The sequence below is a fragment of the Neofelis nebulosa genome, chromosome 1, assembly GCF_028018385.1.
Source record: "Neofelis nebulosa isolate mNeoNeb1 chromosome 1, mNeoNeb1.pri, whole genome shotgun sequence".
NCBI classification, from domain to species: Eukaryota; Metazoa; Chordata; class Mammalia; order Carnivora; family Felidae; genus Neofelis; species Neofelis nebulosa.
The window spans coordinates 223,473,974-223,497,759 of NC_080782.1; the positions used below are offsets into that span (position 1 = coordinate 223,473,974).

At 39.9% G+C, this 23,786-nt stretch overlaps 1 protein-coding gene and 1 long non-coding RNA gene across 2 annotated transcripts in view; both read left to right on the forward strand.

The window, feature by feature from the left end:
• Positions 1-23,786, forward strand: part of RNASEH2B (ribonuclease H2 subunit B) — a 59,909-nt gene that overhangs the window by 24,599 nt on the left and 11,524 nt on the right. The window contains 6 exon segments of the mRNA XM_058686334.1: positions 1,224-1,295; positions 3,164-3,271; positions 7,709-7,785; positions 12,063-12,177; positions 21,836-21,900; positions 23,490-23,595. Of these exon segments, the coding sequence (XP_058542317.1) occupies positions 1,224-1,295; positions 3,164-3,271; positions 7,709-7,785; positions 12,063-12,177; positions 21,836-21,900; positions 23,490-23,595 (543 nt within the window).
• Positions 12,184-16,126, forward strand: LOC131486166 (uncharacterized). The gene is made up of 2 exons (XR_009249215.1): positions 12,184-15,174; positions 16,011-16,126. It is a non-coding gene; the product is annotated as an uncharacterized LOC131486166 (long non-coding RNA).

A 23,786-nucleotide genomic window follows, 5' to 3' on the forward strand; every position in this document is an offset into this window, starting at 1 on the left:
ACTGTAGCCGTGGTGTCTCTAGAACTCTCCGCTCCACCTCTAAAAGGGAGTCTGCCAGGCTTCACCGGGGGCCTTCCATTCTGCTCTGTGGACCGGAAACTCTCTCAAAGCAATAAGCTGGGGCGTTCACAGGGCACACCTCGGTCGTCTCCCATCTCTCCGGGGTCACTGTCCTGCAGGGTTCAATGCCCAGCGTCTTGAAAACAGTTGTTTCATGTATTTTATTGTTGTTGTCATGGTTGTTACTGTTTTGGTTGTTTCAGGTGGGAGGATAAATCAGCTTCCTGTTACTCCATTTAGTTGCAAGTAGAAATCTCAAAATTAGGGTTTTTAAACCTTTATATATTTAGTGTTACTATTATTTTAAGAAGAAAGCTGTATTTTAACCATGTATGAGTAAGCCGGTTTCTAATCATGCTTGCTGTATTTAAGTTTATGAAGATCCGAAATGGGGTGAAGGGAATGTGGGCCACAGAAAGAAAACACACCGAAGTGCCAGTCCTTACCCCAAAGCTCGCCCATTTGCTCTTTGGTAGGTTGTTGCTCTGCTCGATTAGTAGAGCCCCTTTGTTCCTTTTGGAGAGAGATTCTCCAAATGACTTCTATGAACGTGCATTTAAAACGTCTGGAAGAAATGTTATAAATAAAATTGTCATGATCTTTTGTGTTTCGATCTACACAATTAAAACTTGGACAGGAAAATATTGTAGAGGAAACATACCGCGAGAACTTACTTCAACAGGTAATAAAGTGCATTTTAAAGCCATAATAATTGAAATATTGAAGTAATAATGCTAAAGCAGACACAGATTAGTGGACCAAAATAGAATTTCCATAGACAGACTTATAAATGTATTTTAAACATTCAGCATAAAGGACTTGTTTCAGTAATGAGTCCTTCAGAAGATAGTGTTGGGACAACTGGACAATTCACTGAAAAAAAAAAAAAAAGCTGGATCTCCTCTCCATATTTTACACCCAGATATATTCCAGATAGATTGAAGATACAATGTTAAGGTGTTTGGAGAAAATGCAGGTGATTCACGTAAGCTTGAGGAAGAGAAGCCTCTCTAAGTATGACCCAGAAGGTCCAACTCTAATGAAGTTAAAGGTTTTACAAAGAAAAACCATATAAACAGAAGGAAGAAAAACCAAGTAAACTAAATAAGGTGAGCAACAAAGCAAATGCCCTTTAATCTTACAGACTCATTGTTTCTTTTCAGAATATTTCAAAGATGCTTCAAAGAAGATGAAAAGTGGGCTTATGTTTGTCAAACTGGTGAACCCGTGTTCAGGTAAGCTTTCCTCCTCTCTCTTCCTCACCGTCTCCGAGAACTGTAACTTTAATGTTTTTTTAAACACTGCTGCCCCAAAGTGTACATACTTATTACCGTGTATGTTTGTCCTTCCTTAATAGCTTTGAAAGGTAAGCTGGCATTACTGGATGATCAAAACAAGCTTGACCTAAACATTTTTGTTGTTGTTGTAATTTAAATCTGTAGACCATTCACTCGTCAGAAATGCACACAGGACAAAAAAGTGGCATGTTTGGTTTCTCTCGGAAAACGGACTAATTTTCTTTAGCTTTCTTAAGCCAACTCTTCTTAGAGTAGTTATCCAACATTAGCCTCCACTTATATTCATTTTATGTTGTAAAGTAAAATAAACAACCAGAGTGAAAAAAAAAAAAAGTTTTTACTTGACATGCCAAGATTGTGAGTGGTTTCATTTTTAGCGGTACTTTCCTTAGTTTGTTCTGACCAAAAGGCAGTATATTCGTTCCCAGTCAAGGGGCGAATTTTTTATATTAAAAGCATTGCATACGGAGATACCTATTTTATTGCAACCCGTTTCAGTTTAACTTTATATTCAGTGCATTTTGTTTTCTAATTTTTAGGCAAAAATGTTAAAGTATACCGTAAATATACTGTAATATTGATATTTGTCTTTATGTGGGATTGTTTTTTCATTCATTTATTTTACAAGGTTTATGTTATAAGTTATTTTATAAGGCTTTGAGTAGACACCTAATACTTAGCAAATTAGAGCATTGTGCTGGCGGGTACAATATTGAATAGTGAAAGCAAGGGAAAGCCAATGGGTAGTGCCTTGTTATTATTGTTGATGGAAAGACATACAAATAGAAGCCACAAGTGAGGCAGAATTTCCTGGCTTCCTCCAGTTTTCTTTCCTCAAGATGAAATTGAATTTGAATTGAAAATGAAATCAGTCAGCTACGTTATGTGGCACTCCTCACTGGATGTGAGACTAAGCTGAGGTGGGCGATTTTGTTCAAGAGAAGTCTTAGGTAGTGGTAAAGGTTGTAAAGAATCAAACGAAAATAAAGGTTTAAAAAAAAAAGCTAAGCTTCTTGTAAAATTTCCATTTTGTCTAAATTGTCTGTAAACAACAGAAGAACAAATGTTTGCATCTTCTACGTTGGCTGTGGAAAAATAAAGGCTAACATTTGCTGAGCGTTTACTATGTGCCGAGTACTGTTTTAGGAACTTTACATATATTCTGTCTTTCTACCCCTTACAAAAACCTGTGAGGTAGCTTCAGTATTGCTTCCGTTTTACAGGAACGGAAACAGAGGCACAGAAAGGTTTCCATAACTTCCCCAACGGCACGTGCCAAGCATGTGGTACCCACGGATTCAAACTCAGGGTCCTTGACAGTGCTGTGGTTAGAAAAAGATTTCATGCATTGAAGGGCCCTCGCCTTTTCTCACTTCGAGCTGGCCCTGGGGTGTGTAGGATCCGTCCCTTTCTTGGGCCCTCTGTGTGCGGAGCCACACGCTGCACTGTTGACAAGGACCCACATGCCAGCTCAGTTCATCTGGCTGAACCATTAGGTTTGGGTAGTTTAATAATGGGCTTCCCCTCATGATCTAACGGAGGATTCAGTGAGAGGCTTTGTAGCAGTTAAGATGAATGGCTTGTACTTTTGTATTTATTGGTTTAAGTTCAGTGAGGATTATAGAGCTGGAAAACAAGCATCTGTATATAATAGCTATAAGCTTTCCTTGGAGTCAGTTTGTGTAGAATATATCTATGTATGTTTATGTTCATATTAGGAACATTCCTCAGAACTATTGGACAGTCTTTTGATTTTTTGTGTGTGTGTGAAAACTTACAAATAAAAAACAGATTTGTCTTAACAGGGGAAGGAACCATTTACTTGTTCAATATGTGTCTACAGCAGCTGTTTGAAATAAAAGTTTTCAAGGAAAAACACCATTCTTGGTTTATAAATCAGTCAGTTCAATCAGGTAAGTGACTAGCGTATACGTTTCCATTAACTAAACACATACTCTAACTTTTCCAACCTTCATGCATGGTGGGGGTGTGGGGGTTGGTACAGGCCTGTCTGCCCAGTTTGGAGTCTGGTCCATGCCTTAGCCTTCCTTGGCACCAGAGCAGGGCTTAATCAAGGGGAAAGGAAAGATAATTTGAGCAAGCTTAAATCAATACCTACACGTCTTAGATAGTAGGAAAATTTAAACGAATGCCTCTGCTTTGTCTCCTAAAACATTGACATGTCCTTAGTCAGAAATTAGAGGATCTTCCTACCACTGAAAGTACAAATCTTTCATTTTCACTGCACATTGCGCAGACTGGGAACTCTTTGCTCTTCTGTTAGACGCTTTTGAAGATTTTCAAGTTTTAACATCTTATTTCTTTGCAAATGGATACCGATATTGCTTCTAAAATAAGATAGAATGTAACAGATTTTTTAATGCTTTGCCACATAAATCCCTGCTGCCCCCACCCCAACATACCCCCAACACACACATATACTCAACACCGAAGAAAGTTCTGTTTCTTTTAATGTTCTAATTTGGGGGTAGTATTGACTCAGAAGGAAAAAGTAAACCGCATGTTGTTCTGATGGTTCTGGCAGTTGCGGGGAGTCAGGGATAGTTGAGGCATTCTGTATTCTCTCTGCCTATTTTCTCATTGTTTCCAGAGAGTGCTTTCTGTTTCTTTCTAAGCCCTCTGCTTTCTGTTGACTGTGTATGTCTCCACTTAGTGCCAAGGTAGAAAAGCCACTTTGTCTTTCTTCTTCTCAGACATTCCAGAACAAGGGTTTATTGCTGGTGATAAATTTCACATGCTTGTGTGCATGAGAATATCTGAAATGGCTTTCAGTTGCCAAAATGCAATGGCAGTCTGTGTATAGTCTGGCAGGTGGAAAGTATATATTCCCTTTTATTGTCACTGCTATGCTTATTCATTTGGCAATATATGAGAGTTCTAACTTCTAACGTAATACACTTGCAGTTGGGTTTAGCTCGATAGACACAGTAATATCCAGATGAAATTGGGATACATTGGGAGGCAGTGATTGATCATCTCTCCCTCTGAGCTGGTACCTGCTTTTTTTTTTAATAGATCTTATTTATTTGAGTGGTTTTAGGTTCACAGCAAAGATGTCTGCTTTTTTCATCATTGTCTTCTTTTAAACTTAGCCTTGAAGAAAGAGCTGTTTTTAAGAATAGCCACCAGGATATTAGAAACCTGTTCCTAATTTCTGACTATCATGGATGCCTCCTATAAAATGAGCTTACAGTTTGTTTTCATAAGTTTCTCTTCTACTTTTAATAAAATAATCAACTAATATAATACGAAATTACTTTCTTAATTTTTCTTTACTTGCTATGAAATGGATTCACATATATAATTTAGGGTTAGAATTTCTTGGCTGTATAGATAGGTTGTTCTGCTAGGGAATAAAAGTAAGCACATGTGTTTCTGAAACCAAAATAAGGATTGGAGATAAAGGAATTGTTTATTGTTCCATTTGATGAAATACCTCTTCTGGCTTACTCCCATGGGAGAAGGAGTCTTGGATGCTTGGAGGGGGCTGTGACAGAGGAAAGAAAAGTGGGGAATAGGTAGGCTAGTTTGTTTGATTCGCCTTTTTTCCCTTCAGCCTGGATGGTAGAGTTAGACTCTTACTGCAGAGTTTCCTGTTTCTTATGCTCAGTCTTGTTAGATTCCTTTCCTCTTGCCTTTTCTTCAGGAGTAGGAGGATAGGGTAGGATGTGGATAGGATAGGGTCTGGGGTGGGGAACCACCTTCTGAGCCTTCGATCATTGGAAGTTCCGAGCTGTGAACCCACAGACCAGAGAAGGAGCTATGTATGGAGAGAATACTATTGCTTGCCCATGACCTCACCCTCAAAAGCGTAGGAAATTACATTTTACTGCAGCTTTATAGATAGACTTCTACAGGTTTCGTAATGTTTTGCTGGTTCACGTTCTGTCCATATTTCCCCCAATTCTTGCCTTTTTCGGGGTGGTGGGAGGACCTCTGCTAAAAAATGATTTCTAAATATTCCACACACACACACACACACACACACACCCTATCTTCTTTATTCATTCATCCATCAGTGGACACTTAGGTTGTTTCCATACCTTAGCTGTTGTAAATGATGCTGCAGTAAACATCAGAGTGCACGTATCTTTTCAAATTAGTGTTTTCATTTTCTTTGAGTAAACACCTAGTAGTGGAATTACTGGGTTATATGGTACTTCTATTTTTACTTTTTTGAAGCATCTCCATAATGTTTTCCACAATGGCTGCACCAATTTGCATTCCTTTCAGTAGTGCACAATGGCTCCTTTTTCTCTGCATCCTTGTCAACACTTGTTATTTCTCGTATTTTTGATTCTAGCCGTTCTGACAGGTGTAAGGTGATATCTCATTGTGGTTTTGATTTGCATTTCCCTGATGCTGAGTGATGTGGAGCATCTTTTCATGTGTCTGTTGACCATCTGGATGTCTTCTCTGGAAAAATGTCTGTTCAGGTCTTTGCCCATTTTTAAATCAAATTGTTTTTCTGGTGTTGAGTTGTGTAAGTTCTTTATGTATTTTGGATATTAACCCTCAATGGGATATATCATTTGCAAATGTATTTTTCCATTCAGAGATTTCCTTTTTGTTTGGTTGATGGTTTCCTTCACTGTACAAATCTTTTTATTTTGGTATAGTCCCAGTAGTTTTTTTTTTTAATGTTTTTATTTATTTTTGAGACAGAGAGAGACAGAGCATGAGCAGGGGAGGGGCAGAGAGCGAGGGAGGCACAAAATCCGAAGCAAGCTCCAGGCTCTGAGCTGTCAGCACAGATGATGACATGGGTCTTGAACTCATGGACTCTGAGATCATGACCTGAGCTGAAGTCGGACGATTAACCAACTGAGCCACCCAGGAACCCCCCAATAGTTTATTTTTGCTTTTGTTCCCTTTGCCTGAGGAGAAATATTTTTATACAATGGAATATTTTTTTAACTTGATTTGTTTGGGGAGAGAGAGCACAAGCAAGGGAGAGGCAGAAAGAGAGAGAGACAGAGAGAGAGAGAGAGAGAGAGAGAGAATCCCAACCAGGCTTCATGCTGTCAGCACAGAGTCCAATGTGGGGCTCGAGCTCACGAACACGAGATCATGACCTGAGCCAAAATCGAGAGTCAGACGCTCAACCAGCTGAGCCATCCAGATGCCCCTATATACAATGGATATTAATCAGCCATAAAAAAGAATGGGATCTGGCCATTTGCAACAACATGGATGGACCTAGAGGGCATAATGTTAAATGAAATAAGTCAGAGAAAAATAAATATCATATGATTTCACTCATGAATGGAATTTAAGAAACAGAACCAACCGACAAATAAAAGAGACCAAAATAACAGACTCTTAAATACAGAATGAAAACTGGTGGTCACCAGAGGGAAGATGGGCTGGGAAGATGGGTGAAATTGATAAAGGGGACTAAGAGGCACACACTTCCAGTTGTAAAATAAAGAAGTCACAGAGATGGAAAGTACAGCATAGGAAATATAATCAGTAAGAGTGCAGTAACGTCATTTGGAGACAGATGGTGAGCACTGAGTATAACGTATGAGCACTAATGTATAGAATTGTTGAATTATGTTGTACACCTGAAACTGATAACATTGTATGTGAATTATACTTCAGTAAACAACAACAACAAAAAGATGTCTAAAGACAAAAGGAATTTAAAGATCAGTTTCATTGTCTTGGCTGTCCTCTCCACGTACGGATTTGAAGCTTTTTGGAGTAGAATCTCATGGACCGCATTCTGCCTTTTGAAAGAGTCGTGTAGAATCTTGGGCTTGTGGAGGAAAAACTTCTGAATTTGGAGTTTCACATATATTTTTCTTCTTTTTAAAAAAAATTTTTTTAATGTTTATTTCTTTCTGAGACAGAGACAGAGCATGAGTGGGGGAGGGCAGAGAGAGAGGGAGACACAGAATCTGAAGCAGAAGACACAGAATCTGAGCTGTCAGCACAGAGCCTGACACGGGGCTCGAACTCACAAACTGTGAGATCCTGACCTGAGCCAAAGTCGGTCGCTCAACCGACTGAGCCACCCAGACGCCCCTCTTCTTTTTTTTTTTAGATGTTTATTTAGTTTTGAGAGAAGGCACGAGCAAGGGAGGGGCAGAGAGAGAAGGGGACAGAGGATCTGAAGCAGGTTCTGTGCTGGCAGCAGAGAGCCCAACGTGGGGCTCAAACTCGTGAGCCATGAAATCATGACCTGAGCCAAAGTCGGTAGCTTAACTGACTGAGCCACCCAGGTATATTTTTCAGTAAATGGTTTCCACACTGGGATTAAGATGAAATAACTAAGTTGTCTTTCCAAGACATTTAATTCCCTTTGTTCTCTTTTTAATCTATAGGAGGTCTTCTCCACTTTGCCACACCTGTAGACCCTCTATTTCTGCTTCTCCACTACCTCAGAAAGGCTGATAAAGAGGTGAGTTCCCAGTTTGGGATATTAACAGTGAGGGAACAGAATACACTGTTTTGGCTTGATCTTCTCTCTCTCCTTTTAATGATCCAAATGTAGATTCCCCACAATTCACATTTGATTCAATTTAATTCAGGTTGGTATAGAACACCTGTATCACATGTGCTGGTATGGACTCGATCACTGACTCAGATCTGAGAAGCAGCACTAATCTCAGACTAGTTTTCCTGTGTCTTAGAATCGCCTAGCCCTCCATGCTATGTACCTTACTTGTTTGACTCCGCCTGACAGTGAAAATTTTATCATTAACTACCCTTTGATACTACTCCAAAAATCAACAAGGAGTAGAGGTTTCTGAAAAGTTAGTTGCAATGTGGAATCTGAAACCCTGTTAATGAACTTCTCATGCTCTGTTCACATGAAAATCGATTGGCCTGTCTTGCACTGAGAATGGATTTTTTTTTCCCATGTATGACTTTGTAATGTCATTCATTGATCACTTAGAAAATATTGTTTCACTGAATTATGCAGATCTTACAAATGTTGACACATCTCATTACACGCACATAGATTCTCCCTCTCTCTCTCACATTTGTTAATATTACCACTGGTCTCATCAGAAAACTATTATTATTATTTATTAGGAAGCTGTCATAGTGGCAGATATGACTTTTCTACAGTTCTAATTTTTGCTTAGAATTTAAAGTTGTATCATTGATTATAAGCACTGTCAGTCTTTTCCTTGAAGTGACAGGTTCACTTCTTTTATGTTCTATCAAATTCCTAAGTCTAAATAGCCATTGTCTGTAACGTTTCCTTTTTTTTCCAGTTAAAAATGGTATCCTACAAAGAATGATTATTTTTGCTCGTGACTCAGTGACGCAAGCACTTTTCCTTGAGGTGATCACTGTGCCTGGGTAGTGGCAGAAGGACTTTAGCATCTGTCTTAACACACAGAGTATTTAAGTTTATTTATTTATTCTGAGTGGGGGCAGAGAGAGAGAGAGAGGGAGAGGGAGAGGGAATCCCCAGCAGGCTCTGCACTGTCAGTGCAAAGCCCGCCATGGGGCTTGAACTCGTGAACAGTGAGATCATGACCTGAGCCCAGATCAAGAGTGGGACACTCAACCAGCTGAGCCACCCAGGTGCCCCTAACACACAGAGTATTTAAAAGATTTGTACTCAGGTTCAAGGTTTAACTAAAAGTAGTTGCTTTTACTCCTTGATCAAGGATATCCTTAAAGTGAAACTGGCTTTTTAAAAAAATTTTTTTAACTGCCCTGCATGGCCATGAGGAGAACAGGGACTCCTAGGACAGTTTGTTGGCATGGCCGTGACTGGTGCTAAGGAGCCTGCAGTTTTACTCACCTTTGCACTTGAATCTTCAGTGCAAGTGTCAACACAGTGAAAATGCAGATAGCATCTTCTTAGCATTATTGTGAAGATTGTTTTGAGTTTGCGGACCCCCTGAAAGGATGCTGGAGACTCCCAGGGATCTATCAACCACAGTTTGAAAATCTGTGAATTAACAACTTTAAGGAGTAAGTTGTTATTTAAAATGCTTAGAAGAATCTGGATTTTCGTACCCTGGTGTTTACTTACAGTTTAAATGTTTATAGCTCATCTTATTTAGTCCTTAGACCAAATTTCCAAAACTTCCATATTGTAGGTGTGTCAGTTTAATTTGCCGTAAAAACTGAAAGTAATAAAACTGATTTCAAACTTTTCAAGTCCTGCTTTCTCCTGATGCAGCTTAACTTCTTTTGTTCTCCTCCTTTCCTACATCCTCTGTCCTTTAGTGTGGATTAGTGAAGTTGTATTCCTTACTTTATTCATGGTGCTCATTATCATGGAGCCAGTCTATTTAAGGCATGTAAGCAGTGAGGCAAGTAAGTCTTATATCTCTAACAAACAGAAATGGTTCTGGTCACCACCACGAAGGCCCTAGTAGTATTCAGGGAGGAAGCTGAAAACTTCCATTGGCTCCCATTTGCTTTCTAAGATACATTAACAGAGAGAAGGCCGTGAACCAGTACCTGTAATGATGCACATTTAAAGTGCCTCCCCACCACTTTGTAGTGATGTTTCCCTAAGACCATGACTGGGGTGAATTAACTCTCACCTTGGCCATCTGTGAGTCCTGAGTGTGCTGTGGCTGGTTCAGAATGGCATGAAATGAAGAAATCCTGCTCAAAGTGGTGGTTGGCTTTCATTGTAAGCCATCTTACTTCCTCTTCTGAAATACTTGAAATGCCCTATAAAATAACGCATGAGACATTTAGGTATTTCCTTCCCATGCATTTTAGACATGGTCTTTTCCTGTTTAGTTAAAAAATATCGGTATGCACTTTTAAAATGTTGACCATGGCGCCTGGGTGGCTCAGTTGGTTGAGCGTCCAACTCTTGATCTCAGCTCAGGTCGTGATATTGCAGTTCATGAGTTCAAGCCCTGCATGGGGCTCCGTGCTGACAGTACAGAGCCTGTTTGGGATTCTCTGTCTCCCTCTCTCTGCACCTCCCCTGCTTGTACTCTCTCTCTTTCTTTCAAAATAAATAAATAAACTTAAAAGAAATAAAATTAAAATGTTGACCTAGTCTTTTTTTTTTTAAGTTTATTTCTTTCTTTTGGGGAGTGGGGGCAGAAAGATAATTCTAAGTAGGCTCTGTGCTGTCAGCACATGGACTATGAGATCAAGACTTGAGCCAAAATCAAGAGTCAAACGCTTAACCGACTGAGCCACCCAGGCACCCCAGACCTAGTCTTTTTTAATCCTGAGATTTAACATCAGGAAAATTCTTTTTTCTAGCTGTCCCAACTGTTGTTAACTTTATATTCAAAGCAAGTTGCTATTACATTTCCCTTGGGGCATGTATGGTAAAGAAAATGAGAATAAAACATTAGTTAATTATGAAATTATTATATCATAACTGTGTGGCAGTCCATTGTATATAATTAGAATATTTTTTTAAATTGCTAAATATTTAAGGTATCGGTTGATCATGGGATATAGATTAAAGTAGAAGTCTAAGAGAAAGCCACTGACCAGCCTTAGTACCTATAATGATGCACATTTAAAGTGTCTCCCTCCTATGTAGTGGTGATATTTCCCTATGTCCCCTTAAGACCACGGGCGGGGGGTGCAGAATTGACCCTCACCCTGGCCGTTTGGAAGTCCTGAGTGTGCTGTGGCTGGTTCAGAAGGCACAGAATGAAAGTAAAATTAAGTAAGGGAAAGTAAGACTTGGAAAATCCCTGGATTATTCTTACTATCTGAAGGAAAAAGCATTTAAATTGAGGCACTTCTTGCCACTTGTTGACCTAAGAGAAAGTATGACAAGCTTTCACATGTGCTGCTGAATGAATGAGATTTCATCTCAAAACCAAAGAAAGCTGCATTTGCAGAAAGAAAAACGATCAGTTTTTCTGTCTTCAAATGGAGTTGTCACTAAAACAGAAAAGCATAGCAAGCTAAAAGTGGGACATGGGCAAAAGAATACATTTTTTATAAAGTCTGGTATCGCTAAGTCAGGGAACTAATCATTTAGACAGACTTCACCCCTCCATGCCCCTGTACAGTTCAGTAAAAATAAACCTGACTGAGAAGAAGAATGTTCTGAATTCCTATGTTCTGCCTTCTGGCCCGTTGGCTACCAGGCCTTATACACGTATATGGATGAGCCTGATTTGATATGCATGCACCTTCACTGTACTCATCCATCCAGCTATCTTTTCTTTTATCACGGTCTGCATTTGGAAGTACTTCAGACAGCTCTGGCAGGAGTGGGTTCATTTTGATAATTTTCTTCTTGCTGTGGGATTTCTTTCTTCAACCTAGAGTAAGGATAGGGAGCGAAGCAGTTTGCTCCGGGCACGATCTGGGCTTATTCCCGAGTGGTGGTCAGGACTCCTGCTCTGTTCACTTGGCTGGTTCTTCTTCATGTTGAATGGGTCGGAACGGCCCCAGGTAATATCTGCCATCTTCGCAAGCTTCCGTGGCTTCTCGCATTTTTTTCAGAATTTTGTTCCCCTGTTTTATCCAGTGGCTATGCCTTTGATGTGGCTAGTATGCTGCCTGGAACCCCGGTGCTTTCAAGAGCTTGCTGAGGGGAGCTGAGAGTCAGTTCTGGCACCAGTCCCAGTGTAGGGTTTCCGTAGGTGGAACCAGTGGCTTTGAACTTAGTTTAAAGGTTCAGTTACAAGACGATGTATCTTTTCCTCTTTTTTATGTGTGAGTTTGCTGACTGGAGTGCCTACATTCTGACCAAATAAAGTCTTTTTTCAGGGCAAGTTCCAGCCCCTGGACCAAGTCGTGGTGGATGACATGTTCCCAAACTGCATCTTGTTGCTGAAACTTCCTGAACTTGAGAAGTTACTTCAACATGTGACAGAAGAGAAAGGTATAGTACGTGGCCTTTGAAATGAGACTTTGGCTGCTGGAAAGGCTGGGCGTCCGTCCCACCGAATGTAATACTTGTTCTAGTTTGGTCATAGGGGAGGCCGACACTCAGACTTGCTTCCCCTTGTCAGTACTGGTCCTCTATTCTACTGGATTGTTCAGCCTGTGAAATTCCAACCAGTGGAATACAGTGGCCTGTCTCCTACAGGGCCAGGAATCGTGAAGCTTGGGCTTTGGTCTCAGTTCTTCTTTTAACTAGTCTGTGACTTTAGTTAAGTTTCCTGCCTACTTTCTGCCGTGGATTTCTCACTTGTAAAATTACATAAAATCTATACCTTCACCGAATCAAGACGTGTTTATTGAGGGCCAACTAAGAAGCGTATGTTGAGCACTAGGGTTAGACTCTAAGCTAGTTATAAATAAGACATCGTCCTTTCCCTCACTAAGCTTTGAGTCTGCTGGGGACAAATGCAAGTAGGGCAATGACAGCAAGGAGTCACAGGAGTGAACTCTCGGTTTTCTGGGGATGCACAGGACAGATTCATACCCTGGCAGGTAGGGAGTGCAGAAAGTTGGGTATTGTGTTGCTCTCCTGGGGGAAATGACCTCTAAATGGATCCCTGAAGTGCTCTTAGAGCTCTAAGTGGAGCTCAAAGAGTAGCAGCATGACAGGGGCATCAATTTATGGGAAAGTGTCATGTTTAGGAAGCTCCAAGGGGTTCAGGGTAGCCAGCGTATAGGATGCCTGGGATGCATTTAGGTTGGTAAGGAAGGAATGGGGTAGGATGTAGGGCAAGGGCTCACATGGTGAAGGGTCTTGTATGTGTCTGACTCTACCTCGTGGTAGTGGAGTGTCGGCAGAGTTGGAGCAGGGCAGAGCTATAATGTGGAAAACGTGCTAGAGAAGCCAAGCCCAGGTCCATGGAGGCTGCCGCAGCGGTCTCGGCAGGAATGGTGGTGGCCTGAGCTTAGCACCTGCGGAAAGCAGCGCCGAAAGGGAAAACCGGCCTCATCTAGTGTTGGGTGGTAGTCAAGGAGAAGGAGGAGTCAAGGATGACTGTAGAGTTGTGCCCTGAGCCGCAGTGAGGTTGGCGTCCTGGAGACACAGGTGAGAGGAGCAGGCTGGGGGTAAAGAAGAGATGAGTAGCAGATACTCTTCTTTTGAATTCTGAGAGGGGGAAGTGAGTCGATAAGTTGATAAGTTAGAAACACTACAACCTTAGTGTCAGTGTCTCAAAAAAGTCATCCAGGTAGCTTCAGCGTTAACATGGGAATATAGCGTGGGAACCAAAACAACAGGCTGATGAGCTGTGGTTGTTCAGGGTCACGGTCGGTTTGGCAACTCTGACGGATCTGAGACCAAAGTAGCCGTGGTTCCAAGAAGTGTAAGCTTACTGTGGGAGAGGGGAGAACCTTACTGACTGCATTTCACATTTTAGGTTCTGCTAAATTCACATTTGGCCAGGCCCAGGGCTCCATTCTGGATATGGTGTGTGGCACCGAGGTTTTATTAAAACAGGCCCGTTAAAGACATTCCCTGATGCTGAGCTCGGAGAAGATGTCCATCGTTTTGTGGATGACAAATAGCCATTTCTGAAAGCTTAAGTAGTGGCGAATAATTACAAGTCATTTTAATTTTGCCAAGTTACCAGAAATTGAAAATGCAATTAATTCATTATCCCAGATTCTTACATTAGCTGAATAAAGAACAATTACCTTAAACCCAAACCCAGAAACCCAAATTCAGAAGCAACGTTAACACACTGGCATTTGTTAGCTTACAGCCTGCATTTCAAAGCAAGATCTTCTCTCTCTCTCATTCCTTCCTTCTTGTGTGCTGAACTTGTGACCATTTACTGAGTCATTATCTGAACTCCTGTCATCATCACTTTCTCTCCTCGACATCACCTGATCATTGGAAGTTCTACTGCAATAGAAAGTACATGCCCTACACTTCTCTTGTTTGACCAGCTCTAAATAAACTTCAAAATACGATGCCTTTCCCTTTGGATCTTCCTGGAAAAAGATGTCTGACTCAGTATGCTGTCCTTGTATTCAGAACTGATGTAAAGAAAATATTTCACATATTTGTGTTCTGGATTAGGGGTGAAATAAGTAATGTGAGATTGCTTATGTGTATTTTGATGAAGAGGCCTTTTTGAGGGTGAAAAATAAAGGATCCTATTTCCTTTTTTTGTATTTGTTCTTAAAATTTTTGGTGTTGCTTTTAAGCCTTCCATTATTTTAAGATTTACAGAATGCAGTTCTTTAGGGGAAGAATTTGATTATGAAGAAACTGTCAAGGCTTTTAGAGAATTTCATACATCTTTTAGTATATGAAATGTAACCTGAATTACTTTATGTTTTGCCTTAATATCACTGAGACAGAAAGAAAAATTTGAGGCCTGGAATGTTTAGAAACCTGGTTTATGTATAGGCTGATACTATATCTGCTTTGAAAATGAAAGTACATGGGCAGGTAAAATAATTATTTTAATTTAAAAAATCAAAGGTAAAGGAAAAACTCAAGAAAAAAAACTGCAAATATTATTTGCACCCAACCCCAATAATCAACAAATGTTAATATTTTGATACAGTTGCTTCAGATATTTTTGAGGAAAGAATTTTTTAAGAACAGTCTGGTAATCTGATCTCAGGATCTGATGGCTTGCAAGAAAAATTAGAAGTGTATTTACTATATAGTTTTGAAGAAATCATTCAAATTTTTCATCATCTTTGGTTTGTAAGATGAAGAGTTTGAAGGGTTGAGAGTATCCCTCATACATTGTATTTACTACTTTGCAAAGTTGTTCTGAATCACAAAATAAAGCTTTTTGCTCTTAGCTTTATAGCATTGAGATTACTGAATGACCAGGAATGACCAGAACGTGAACATTATTTAAATATTGCAGTTAGTAGTGTCTGGTATCTACCTTAAAGAGATGTGCCATGTCCTACAATTGTAGTAACTGAGTGCCAAGAGAGTACTGGATATATAGTAAGTGCTCAATAAGTGTTCATACTGTTAAGGCTGCTAAATTAGAAATTTTAAATTCTTTGCTGATGTTTAAGTACTATATACACTGATACACATGTGTTTTTGAAGGTCCATTGCTAAATTATATTCAAATGGTTTAAGTAGAATGGGGATAATCAGATAACAATAAAAAAATATCTATCTACCCTATAATGAGAAATTATTATGTATCATTTCTGTGCCTACTGCTTTACATATGTTATGGTATCCTTACCGTAATTTCCTTTCACTATTATTACAACCTGCATTTTTACAAATGAGGAACAGAGGCTCAAAGAGTTGAAGTTACTGGACTAGAGTCACAGAGGTAGAAGTGGTAGAATCGGGACTTGAACCCGTGTCTGACAGCAACTCTTTCCTTTCCTTCTTGCAACTGCAAAACACTTCCAGAACACTCCATTAGAATTGTCAGTTGGTGTCTCCTATAAAAATAGAAACATCCGAAAAATCTTGTATACCCCGTCTTAAAAGGCAAAAAGGGATAGGAAAGAAGACAGAGAACTTCAATAACTTAAGGAAAAGACGTCTAAGTTTCTCATCCCAACAATGAACTTTCTTCCGTTCTCAGGTACCCATTCCCCTCTTTTTTAGTCATTGCCTTGGCTACTGGTTGCTTGTTTGAATTTGGCTTACTGTCCATTTATAAGTTAGTGTTTGGTTCTGTTCTGTGTTTTACTGCTAGGATTTTCAAAATAAGTAACAAAAGAGGACTGCTAGGGAGTGGTCAGGTGATATCCATGAGAAGGAGCAAAGATAAAGAAGAGAGCTGATTATCTTTAATGTCCTTCTTTCCCCAGGCACTGTGCAGACAGAGCAAAACCTGAAACACTCACATTCCCCAGCCAGATGTTTTGATATTAGACTCCAGATGCTGTCTCAAAAGTCTATGGCATTAAAGACCTGGTTAAGCCTGCTAGGTTTATGAGAACCTCCCCCTGCTCGCGTCGTCCCTGCCGTCCCTGTGTCCCTACCGAGTAAACCCAGCCATGGTCGTTTGCATCCCAAATGATGATGGTGGTGACCTTAGTTAACATCGCCTGCTTTGTTAGTGAAGGAAATGATGTGTCTCTGTTTGCTAGCTCTGGGGCCCAGTATATTTTTTGCCAAAGAAGCTCACATTCAGTGGAGGGATGACAGAGGAAAGGCCTAATAAAGGCTTATGAACTTCATCTTGAGTGTAACACTGTTTCATACTGCAAGCCAGAGCTGCGCTGGGCTGTCCGATGTGATTAACAGGAAGAGCCAGGAAAACTTACCTGATTAAAATACCCCAAGTACAGTTGCCAAGTTTCTATCCCCAAGAGGCAGGAAAAAAAAAAAGAGACCATATGAGTTTCTCCGTTATGGAAAACATTGAGAAAGTAGATGTGAGAATGTGCTCTAGGCAGTTTGTTCAACAATGCATCAGGGAAATTCAAGATTGTGAGCCGATTACCCAATTGCTGAACATGTTGTTTAATTGTGGACTCACTTTTATTCCATCTTTATTTTGTAAACCCACTCTTTCCAGATGTTTGAGACCAGTTTTATCGGCACCAGACACATTAGGGAAAGAAACCTTTCCAGCATGTGCACGTATTATCTAACTCACCAACTCTTGCAAATATTAAATTTAAGACATGAGCAGACATGTTATGGTATTTTTCATAAGTGTGGGTAATTCATAATTGTGAGCCTTCGTGGATATTTTGAACTCCCTTGCTTATCAAAATTTGATAATTTCAAAATTAAGCAGTTTAGCACTTGATCCTTTTGTAGCATTCTGGGATATCCGAGCTGGATGTTTTTTAGTGACCATCTTGTCCTGGGAATGTTTAATTAGAAACAAATTTATAATTAAAACCTTCCTAGAAAAACTCCTCCAGGCCCAACTAGCTTCATTGGCGAGTTCTGCCATACTCTAAGAAGAAATAATACAATGGAATAAAAACATACCATTCATAATATTATCAAGGATCATGCAGTTTTAGAAATAAATATAACACAGTATGTGTAAGACCAGTACACTAGATATTATAAAATATTGCTGAGAAATTAAAGAATTAAATAGAGAGATATACCATCTTCATGAATTTGAAGACTCAATATCGTTAAGGTGTTCATTCTCTCCAAATTGATCTATACATTTAATGTAATGCCTATGAGGCTTTTTTTGACGGGGAGTAGAAATTGATGAGCTGATTCTAGAATTTATATGAATTTGCAAAAACCTGCAATATCCAGAACAATTTTGAAAAAAGAAGAACAAAGTTGTAGAACCTACACAATCTGATGTCAAGACTTACTCTAAAGTTATAATAACCAAAGTGTGGTATTGGTTTAAGAGTAAATATATAGATAATGGAACAGAATAGAGAATCTAGAAGTGGACCCATACTTGTATAGTCAATTGAATTTTTTTCAGTGGTGTCAAGATAATGGGAGAAAAGACGGTCTTTTCAACAAATGATCTGGAAAAACTGGATATTCATACAAAAAACAATGTTAACCCTCACCTCACAGTCATACAGAAAAATTAACTCAATATGGATCACTAACTTAAATGCAAAAATCAAAATTATTGAACTTCTAAGAGGAAACTTTGTGACCTTGGGGATAGGCGAGGATTTCTTAGGACACAAACCCACTAACCATAAAAAAAAAATTGTAAATGTAACCATAAATTACATTTCATCAAAATTAATATCTCCTGTTTTCTGAAAGATACCATTAAGAAAAAAGAAAAGAGAAGTCATAGTTGAAAGAAAATGTTTATATGGCACATCTGATAAAAGATATAAATATATATATTTCAAAAAAATATATATATATATATTTTGAATCTCAAATATATAAACTCTTAACACAGTAATAATATACATATACAGCCTAGTAAAAATTCAGCAAAAAGTTTGAACAGACACTTGGCAAAAGAAGATTTATAAATAGCCCATAGGCACATGAAAAGATGTTCAATATCATTAGTCACCAGGGAAATGTAAACTAAAACCACAAGGAAATGTCATTAGCATTCACCAGAGTGGTGTGAAATAAAAAGAAAAACTATAAATTGAGGAACAACTGGAACTCACCTACCTGGCTGATGGAAGCATAAAGTAATATAACTACTTAACAATTTCTTATGACTCAGTAATTCTAATCCTAGAGATTTACCCAAGCCTTACAAAAACATATCTCCATGTAAAAAGACTTGTGCAAGGATGTTCAGAGCAGCTTTTTTGTTTTTATAGCAACTTTTTCAAAATAGCCCCAAACTGGAAAAAATCGAATGCCCTTCGGTAGGTGAGTGCGTAAACAAAATGTAGGATATCCATACACAGGATACTACTCCATAATTCAAAGGAAGGAACTATTCCTAGCTGCAGCACAATGGGTGAATCTCACAGAAATTATGTGGAGCAAAAGAAGATGATCACAAAAATATGCTTACTGTATGATTCCATTTCCATGAAATTCTAGAATCAAGCAAAAACTCAGCTCTAATGACGGCAGATCAGTGGTTACCTGAAGTCTGGGTAGGTGTGAAAGAATTGACTACGGAAGGGCTCAAGAGAACATTTTGGGGTGACAGTTACGTGACCATATGTATGCATTTGGCCAAACTCCTCAACTTGTACACTTAAAACGGGTGTATCAACCATATGCACATCATTCCTAAATAAAGGTGATTTTTAAAAAACTCAAGTAGTTACTGATCCAGCACAAGAAGCTAAGCCTCCTCATTTCTGATACGGTGTGTTTTGTGTTTTGTTCTGTTTTGTTTTGTTTTGTTTATCCTACCCCACAGCTCCCAGAAGGTAATGCTGGAATCCAGCGATAGAATGTGGGAAGCAAGGCAGGAGTGAGTAATGGCTTTGAGATTCAAGCCTGGTTGGCCAGGAGGATGGTTTGGGAGAAAGCTGAACTGTCTGTCTTTAGATACAGAGCCTCAGCTCAAGCCTTTGGACTTCCTGATTGGGTTTGTTTAGTCTGAAACAAAATGAACTCCTCCCCCCCAACCCCCCTGCAGAGAAAGGTATAGTTAGCCTTGGAGGAGGGGGAAGCAGAGCCAGGAAAGAATCAGAGGAAAAGTCATCAAAGACAGAAGAACCAAGAGGAAAATTTTTGTAGAACCTAGAACCATGGAGGAGTTTTTCCCACAAAGAACAAGGTCAGAAATACTGAGAAGGGTGAAGACCTAATTGATCTCAATAAAATGAGTATCAGATCCACAGCTCTGAAGTCATCTGGAGTAGGAATCTGGTGCCTCTGCTTACTAGCTCAGTGACTTTGGACAATCTAGTGAACTTCACTCTAACCCAGTCTAGGAAGGTAGGGACAAACAATGGTTTTGACCTGAGATCCATTCTGAACATTCAATGAGAAATGTATATAAAGAACTTACAAAGGCTTGACTGTATATTTGTTTCTGATGCTGTTATCATTAACAAGCTGTCATTTAATCTTTTTTTAAAGTGATATTAAGTATTTGTTACATGCCAGGTGCTGTGCTATTGGCTTTGTGTGGATCATGTCACATAATAGGTGACACTGTGCACTGGGTGGGTCAGAACCCAGGCAGTATGGCTCAGAGCCTGTGGTCTCTGCTTCTTCTGGTAGAGTATTAATGAAGGGCCTACAAGGGGCTCAGGGAGTGGGAGAGAGGAAGGAAACTGTGGCAGATTGTGGAATGTTCTTGCAGGAAATGCAGAGGTGGAGGCCAGAGAGAAGTGAGCAGCCGAGTCAAGGTGGGATTTCTTAGGAGAGACCTGCACGCTGAGCTTCTCTGGAGATTTGTCTCGGGCAGTGACCAGAGCTTCTTTAGAAGTTTTAACCCATGCAGCAGCATACATTTATTAAGTGATTGCTGTATGCTCTCAGAACGCCCCTTACTCTTGCACGTGGGTAGGACACTGTCTCCAGGGAAGTTGAGTCCAGCCTCGCCTGGTTCCACAGCAGACTGTTGGCCCCGGTGGTCCTGGCTCCAGCATGACAGACTTTGCACCTTGGAATTCTCGGACTCCTGACAGTGCCACTTGCGGTGGTCTCCTTTTCATTACGCCAGTGACACACGCCGAGGGGATGGATGCAAAGGCCCAGCCCGTGCTCCATCATGCCTCCTGTTGCCCACAACGTGAACAACCGAAGGCTGCAATGGGGAGAAAGACTACAGGTGCTGAGGCCAGCCCCTCTCCCATCTAAGCCGTCCCACGGAATGCAAGCAATTTAACAGACTGCAGGAAACGATCCCTCCCTAAGCATTTCCACTTCCCACGATGATTATGGAAGAAAGAGAAATTGTCACTCTGCATGGCTAGCAACAATACATGGCGCAAGTCTGCATCTGGCTTTAGGATATTGAAGCGTCCCCAAGATAACTCCTGCACTGGGCAGGAGGCTGGGAGTGCAAGCCCCGCCTCTGCTGACTGCACAGAAAGCAAGAAACTCCATGAATGAAATGTTACCAAGGAACTAACAGCTCAGGTCACAGTATGCAAAGCTGGGTGGATTGTAAGGGGGGGACAGTATAACTTACAAGCGGGGAACCTTTTATCCCCCATTACGGGCCAAGTCAAGCCTATCATAAATCTAAATTCCCCTGAATAGCTATGGTTAGACTGGTGATGTGTTCAAAGATAGGCATATCTTTTCTTCCTTCTCACTAATCCCACCAGGACAGTACTAAGTAGTTAACGAGATTTTTTTTTCCTGAATGTTTGCAACACACTTCATATGCATCTCCTTTTAGTTTTTGTTTTCTTTCTTGGGATTTCCATTTTTATTTTAGAAAAGAAGTCTTTCGGGGCGCCTGGGTGGCTCAGTTGATTAAGCATCTGACTTTGGCTCAGATCGTCATCTCACGGTTTGTGAGTTCAAGCCCTGTGTTGGGCTCTGTGCTGACAGCTCAGAGCCTGGAGCCTGCTTCAGATTCTGTGTCTACCCCTGTCTCTGTTCCTACCCCTCTGACACTCTGTCTCTGTCTCTCTCTGTCTCTCAAAGATAAATGAACATTAAAAAAATAAATAAACGTTAAAAAATATTTTTTAAAAAAGGAAGAAAAGCCTTTCATTGAAAACATTGAGGTAAGCTTAAACTTATGTCGACAAATGAAGGTTGCTTGGCATGTTCATTTGCTGAGTTTTAAAAATTGCAGATTTTCTACAGATTTGTTGGTAACCTTTTTTCCAGTTTTACTGAGAAATAGTTGACACACATCACCTTATAAGTTTAAGATGTACAGCATAATGGCTTGACTTACATATATTATGAAATGATTCCCACAATACGTTTAGTTAACATCTATCATCTCCTATAGGTGCAATAAAAAGACAAGAAAGAAATTTCTCTCTGGGATGAGAACTATTAGTATAATTTGATGATTTTCTTAAATTCCCATTCATTTAACGGTTGGATGAAACCTGAGTCACCCAAGTTCTGGCTTGGGATGATTTTTTAACTTCTCAAGTATGTTCTCAGGCTTAGAGATTGACTTTTTTAAGAATATAAACTGTTACAAAACATTTTTAAATGATTGTGGATGTTACATACATATCCTGTATACGATATAACCTTATAAGTCTATTTTTTTTTTTTTTTGCTTAATCCACGCTTCTGTTTTGTGTTGTTTTTCTCTTTAATCCAGAAATAGACAAAAAGAAATATTACAAGTACAGCAAGGAGAAGACGATAAAGTGGCTGGAAAAAAAGGTAGAGTACGCCTCCAGTACCTTACGGCAGAAAAAGTTTTAATGCTCCTTTTAAAAAATATTTACAGAAGGAGGTAAGTGTGAATCTAAAGGGCCATGTTGTTTATCCAGCTAAAATACAGAAACTGTATAGAGATATCCAAATACTCTTCATCCTCCCTAACTCATGTATCTCTGGGTTTAGCTCCATGTTTTCCTTTGACCTGCATCCCCATTTCCCATGATCCTCACCCCTGAATGAAAGAAGTTCCCACAATTTGGTGATGGATATTTGAGTCTTACAAGCCAGATAATACCAGGCGCGACACGCACTTACTGCTTTCGGTCCCTGTCTCAGAGGTTGCTTTTGCTCACACAGCGAGGCAGGGGGCTGAGGCAGACGGGATTCAGGCCTAGGGGAAGTGTGTTTCACCTTCAGCATCCGGATGCTGGAGGGAACTTAGTGATCCTAACATCCCAGAACTAATCTCAGGTCTGGGGCAATGGTTTTCAAATAGATTCTGTGGGTCACAACCAGTATTTCTCTTGAATGGAATGGGATTGGGGTGGGATGGGATGGGATAGGGTAGGATAGGATGTATTAAAATGTAGCACAGAGTAAGGGCAAGTATTAAGTGTGGTTCTATGAAGCATATATATGTGTTGAAGTACTGGGTTGCTGGGTATTGCTTACTGTAGGTGTAGTAGAAACAAACTCCTTTGAAAGCCACTGGTCTAAGAATATTGTGGACTTTCATACTGATTAAGAATCTCACCAGTCTAGGTCTACTGATGACAGAATTTTTCAAGTTCAGTATAGTACGGATTCTGAAGATTCTCTTCTGTCTTGTATGTGGAAAACACACTTGTCGTACCATGTTACTGGGCACACGGGGAACCCGGAAACATGGAAGCGAACCTTGCGGAATTAATCAGGTTCCTACTATACAAAATAGTGGAAAGATTTTACAAGTGCCCCCATGGTTCAGTTTTCATTTGCATTAATAGTAGGTGGAAAATAAGGGTGAGTGCTGAGCAGGGTCTCGGCATTTAGGTTTTGTTCTTAGCAAGTGATGATGACATGAATCGCAAATTCACATGTATATTTATCAATTGTGTTTCTTTTCTTAAATTACTAGGAAGTGGGATATTAATATGATTTATTCCATTTAGAAAAAAAATTATTGCATATAAACTTTGTGCCAGGCTCTTTTCTAAAGGCTTTACATATATGAACTCATTTAAGCCTCACCACAATACTGTGCATTAAGTACTATTTTTGTCCCCATTAGATAGAGGCACAGAGAGGTTAAGTAAGTAGTCCATGGTCACAGAGCACAGCCAAGTAGCCTGACTCCGGAGGCAGTGCTCTCATACTGCGTAGGCATTTAGAGGTCCATGTTTTGACATCATCCCCAAATGCTGCCGCTGTTGCTCAACTCCTGTCCAAATGTGCATCTCTCTCTCATCTTCTGGTATCTGGTCAAGACATTTCTAGGTCCTCAGTTACTTCTTCCTGGGTCTTAAATGGATCGAGGATCATCTGGAAGGTTGTGGATCTCTAAAGTTCCTTGGAAATACCCTGATGTTTCCCTTTTGGTTACTTTATAGGTTAATCAGATTGTGGCAGCCTTAAAAACCAATAATGTAAATGTCAGTGCCCGGGTACAGGCAACTGCATTTTTCTCTGGTGACCAGGCTTCCAGTGACAAGGAAGGTAAGGAAATCAGTTTTTTTAATATTATGTATTTATTTATTTATTTTTAATTTGAGAGAGAGAGAGAGAAAATGAGCATGAGTGAGGGAGGGGGCAGAAGGAGAGAGAGAAAGAATCTTAAGCAGGCTCGATCTCAAGAATTATGAGATCATGATCTGAACCAAAATCAAGAGTCTGACGCTCAACCAACT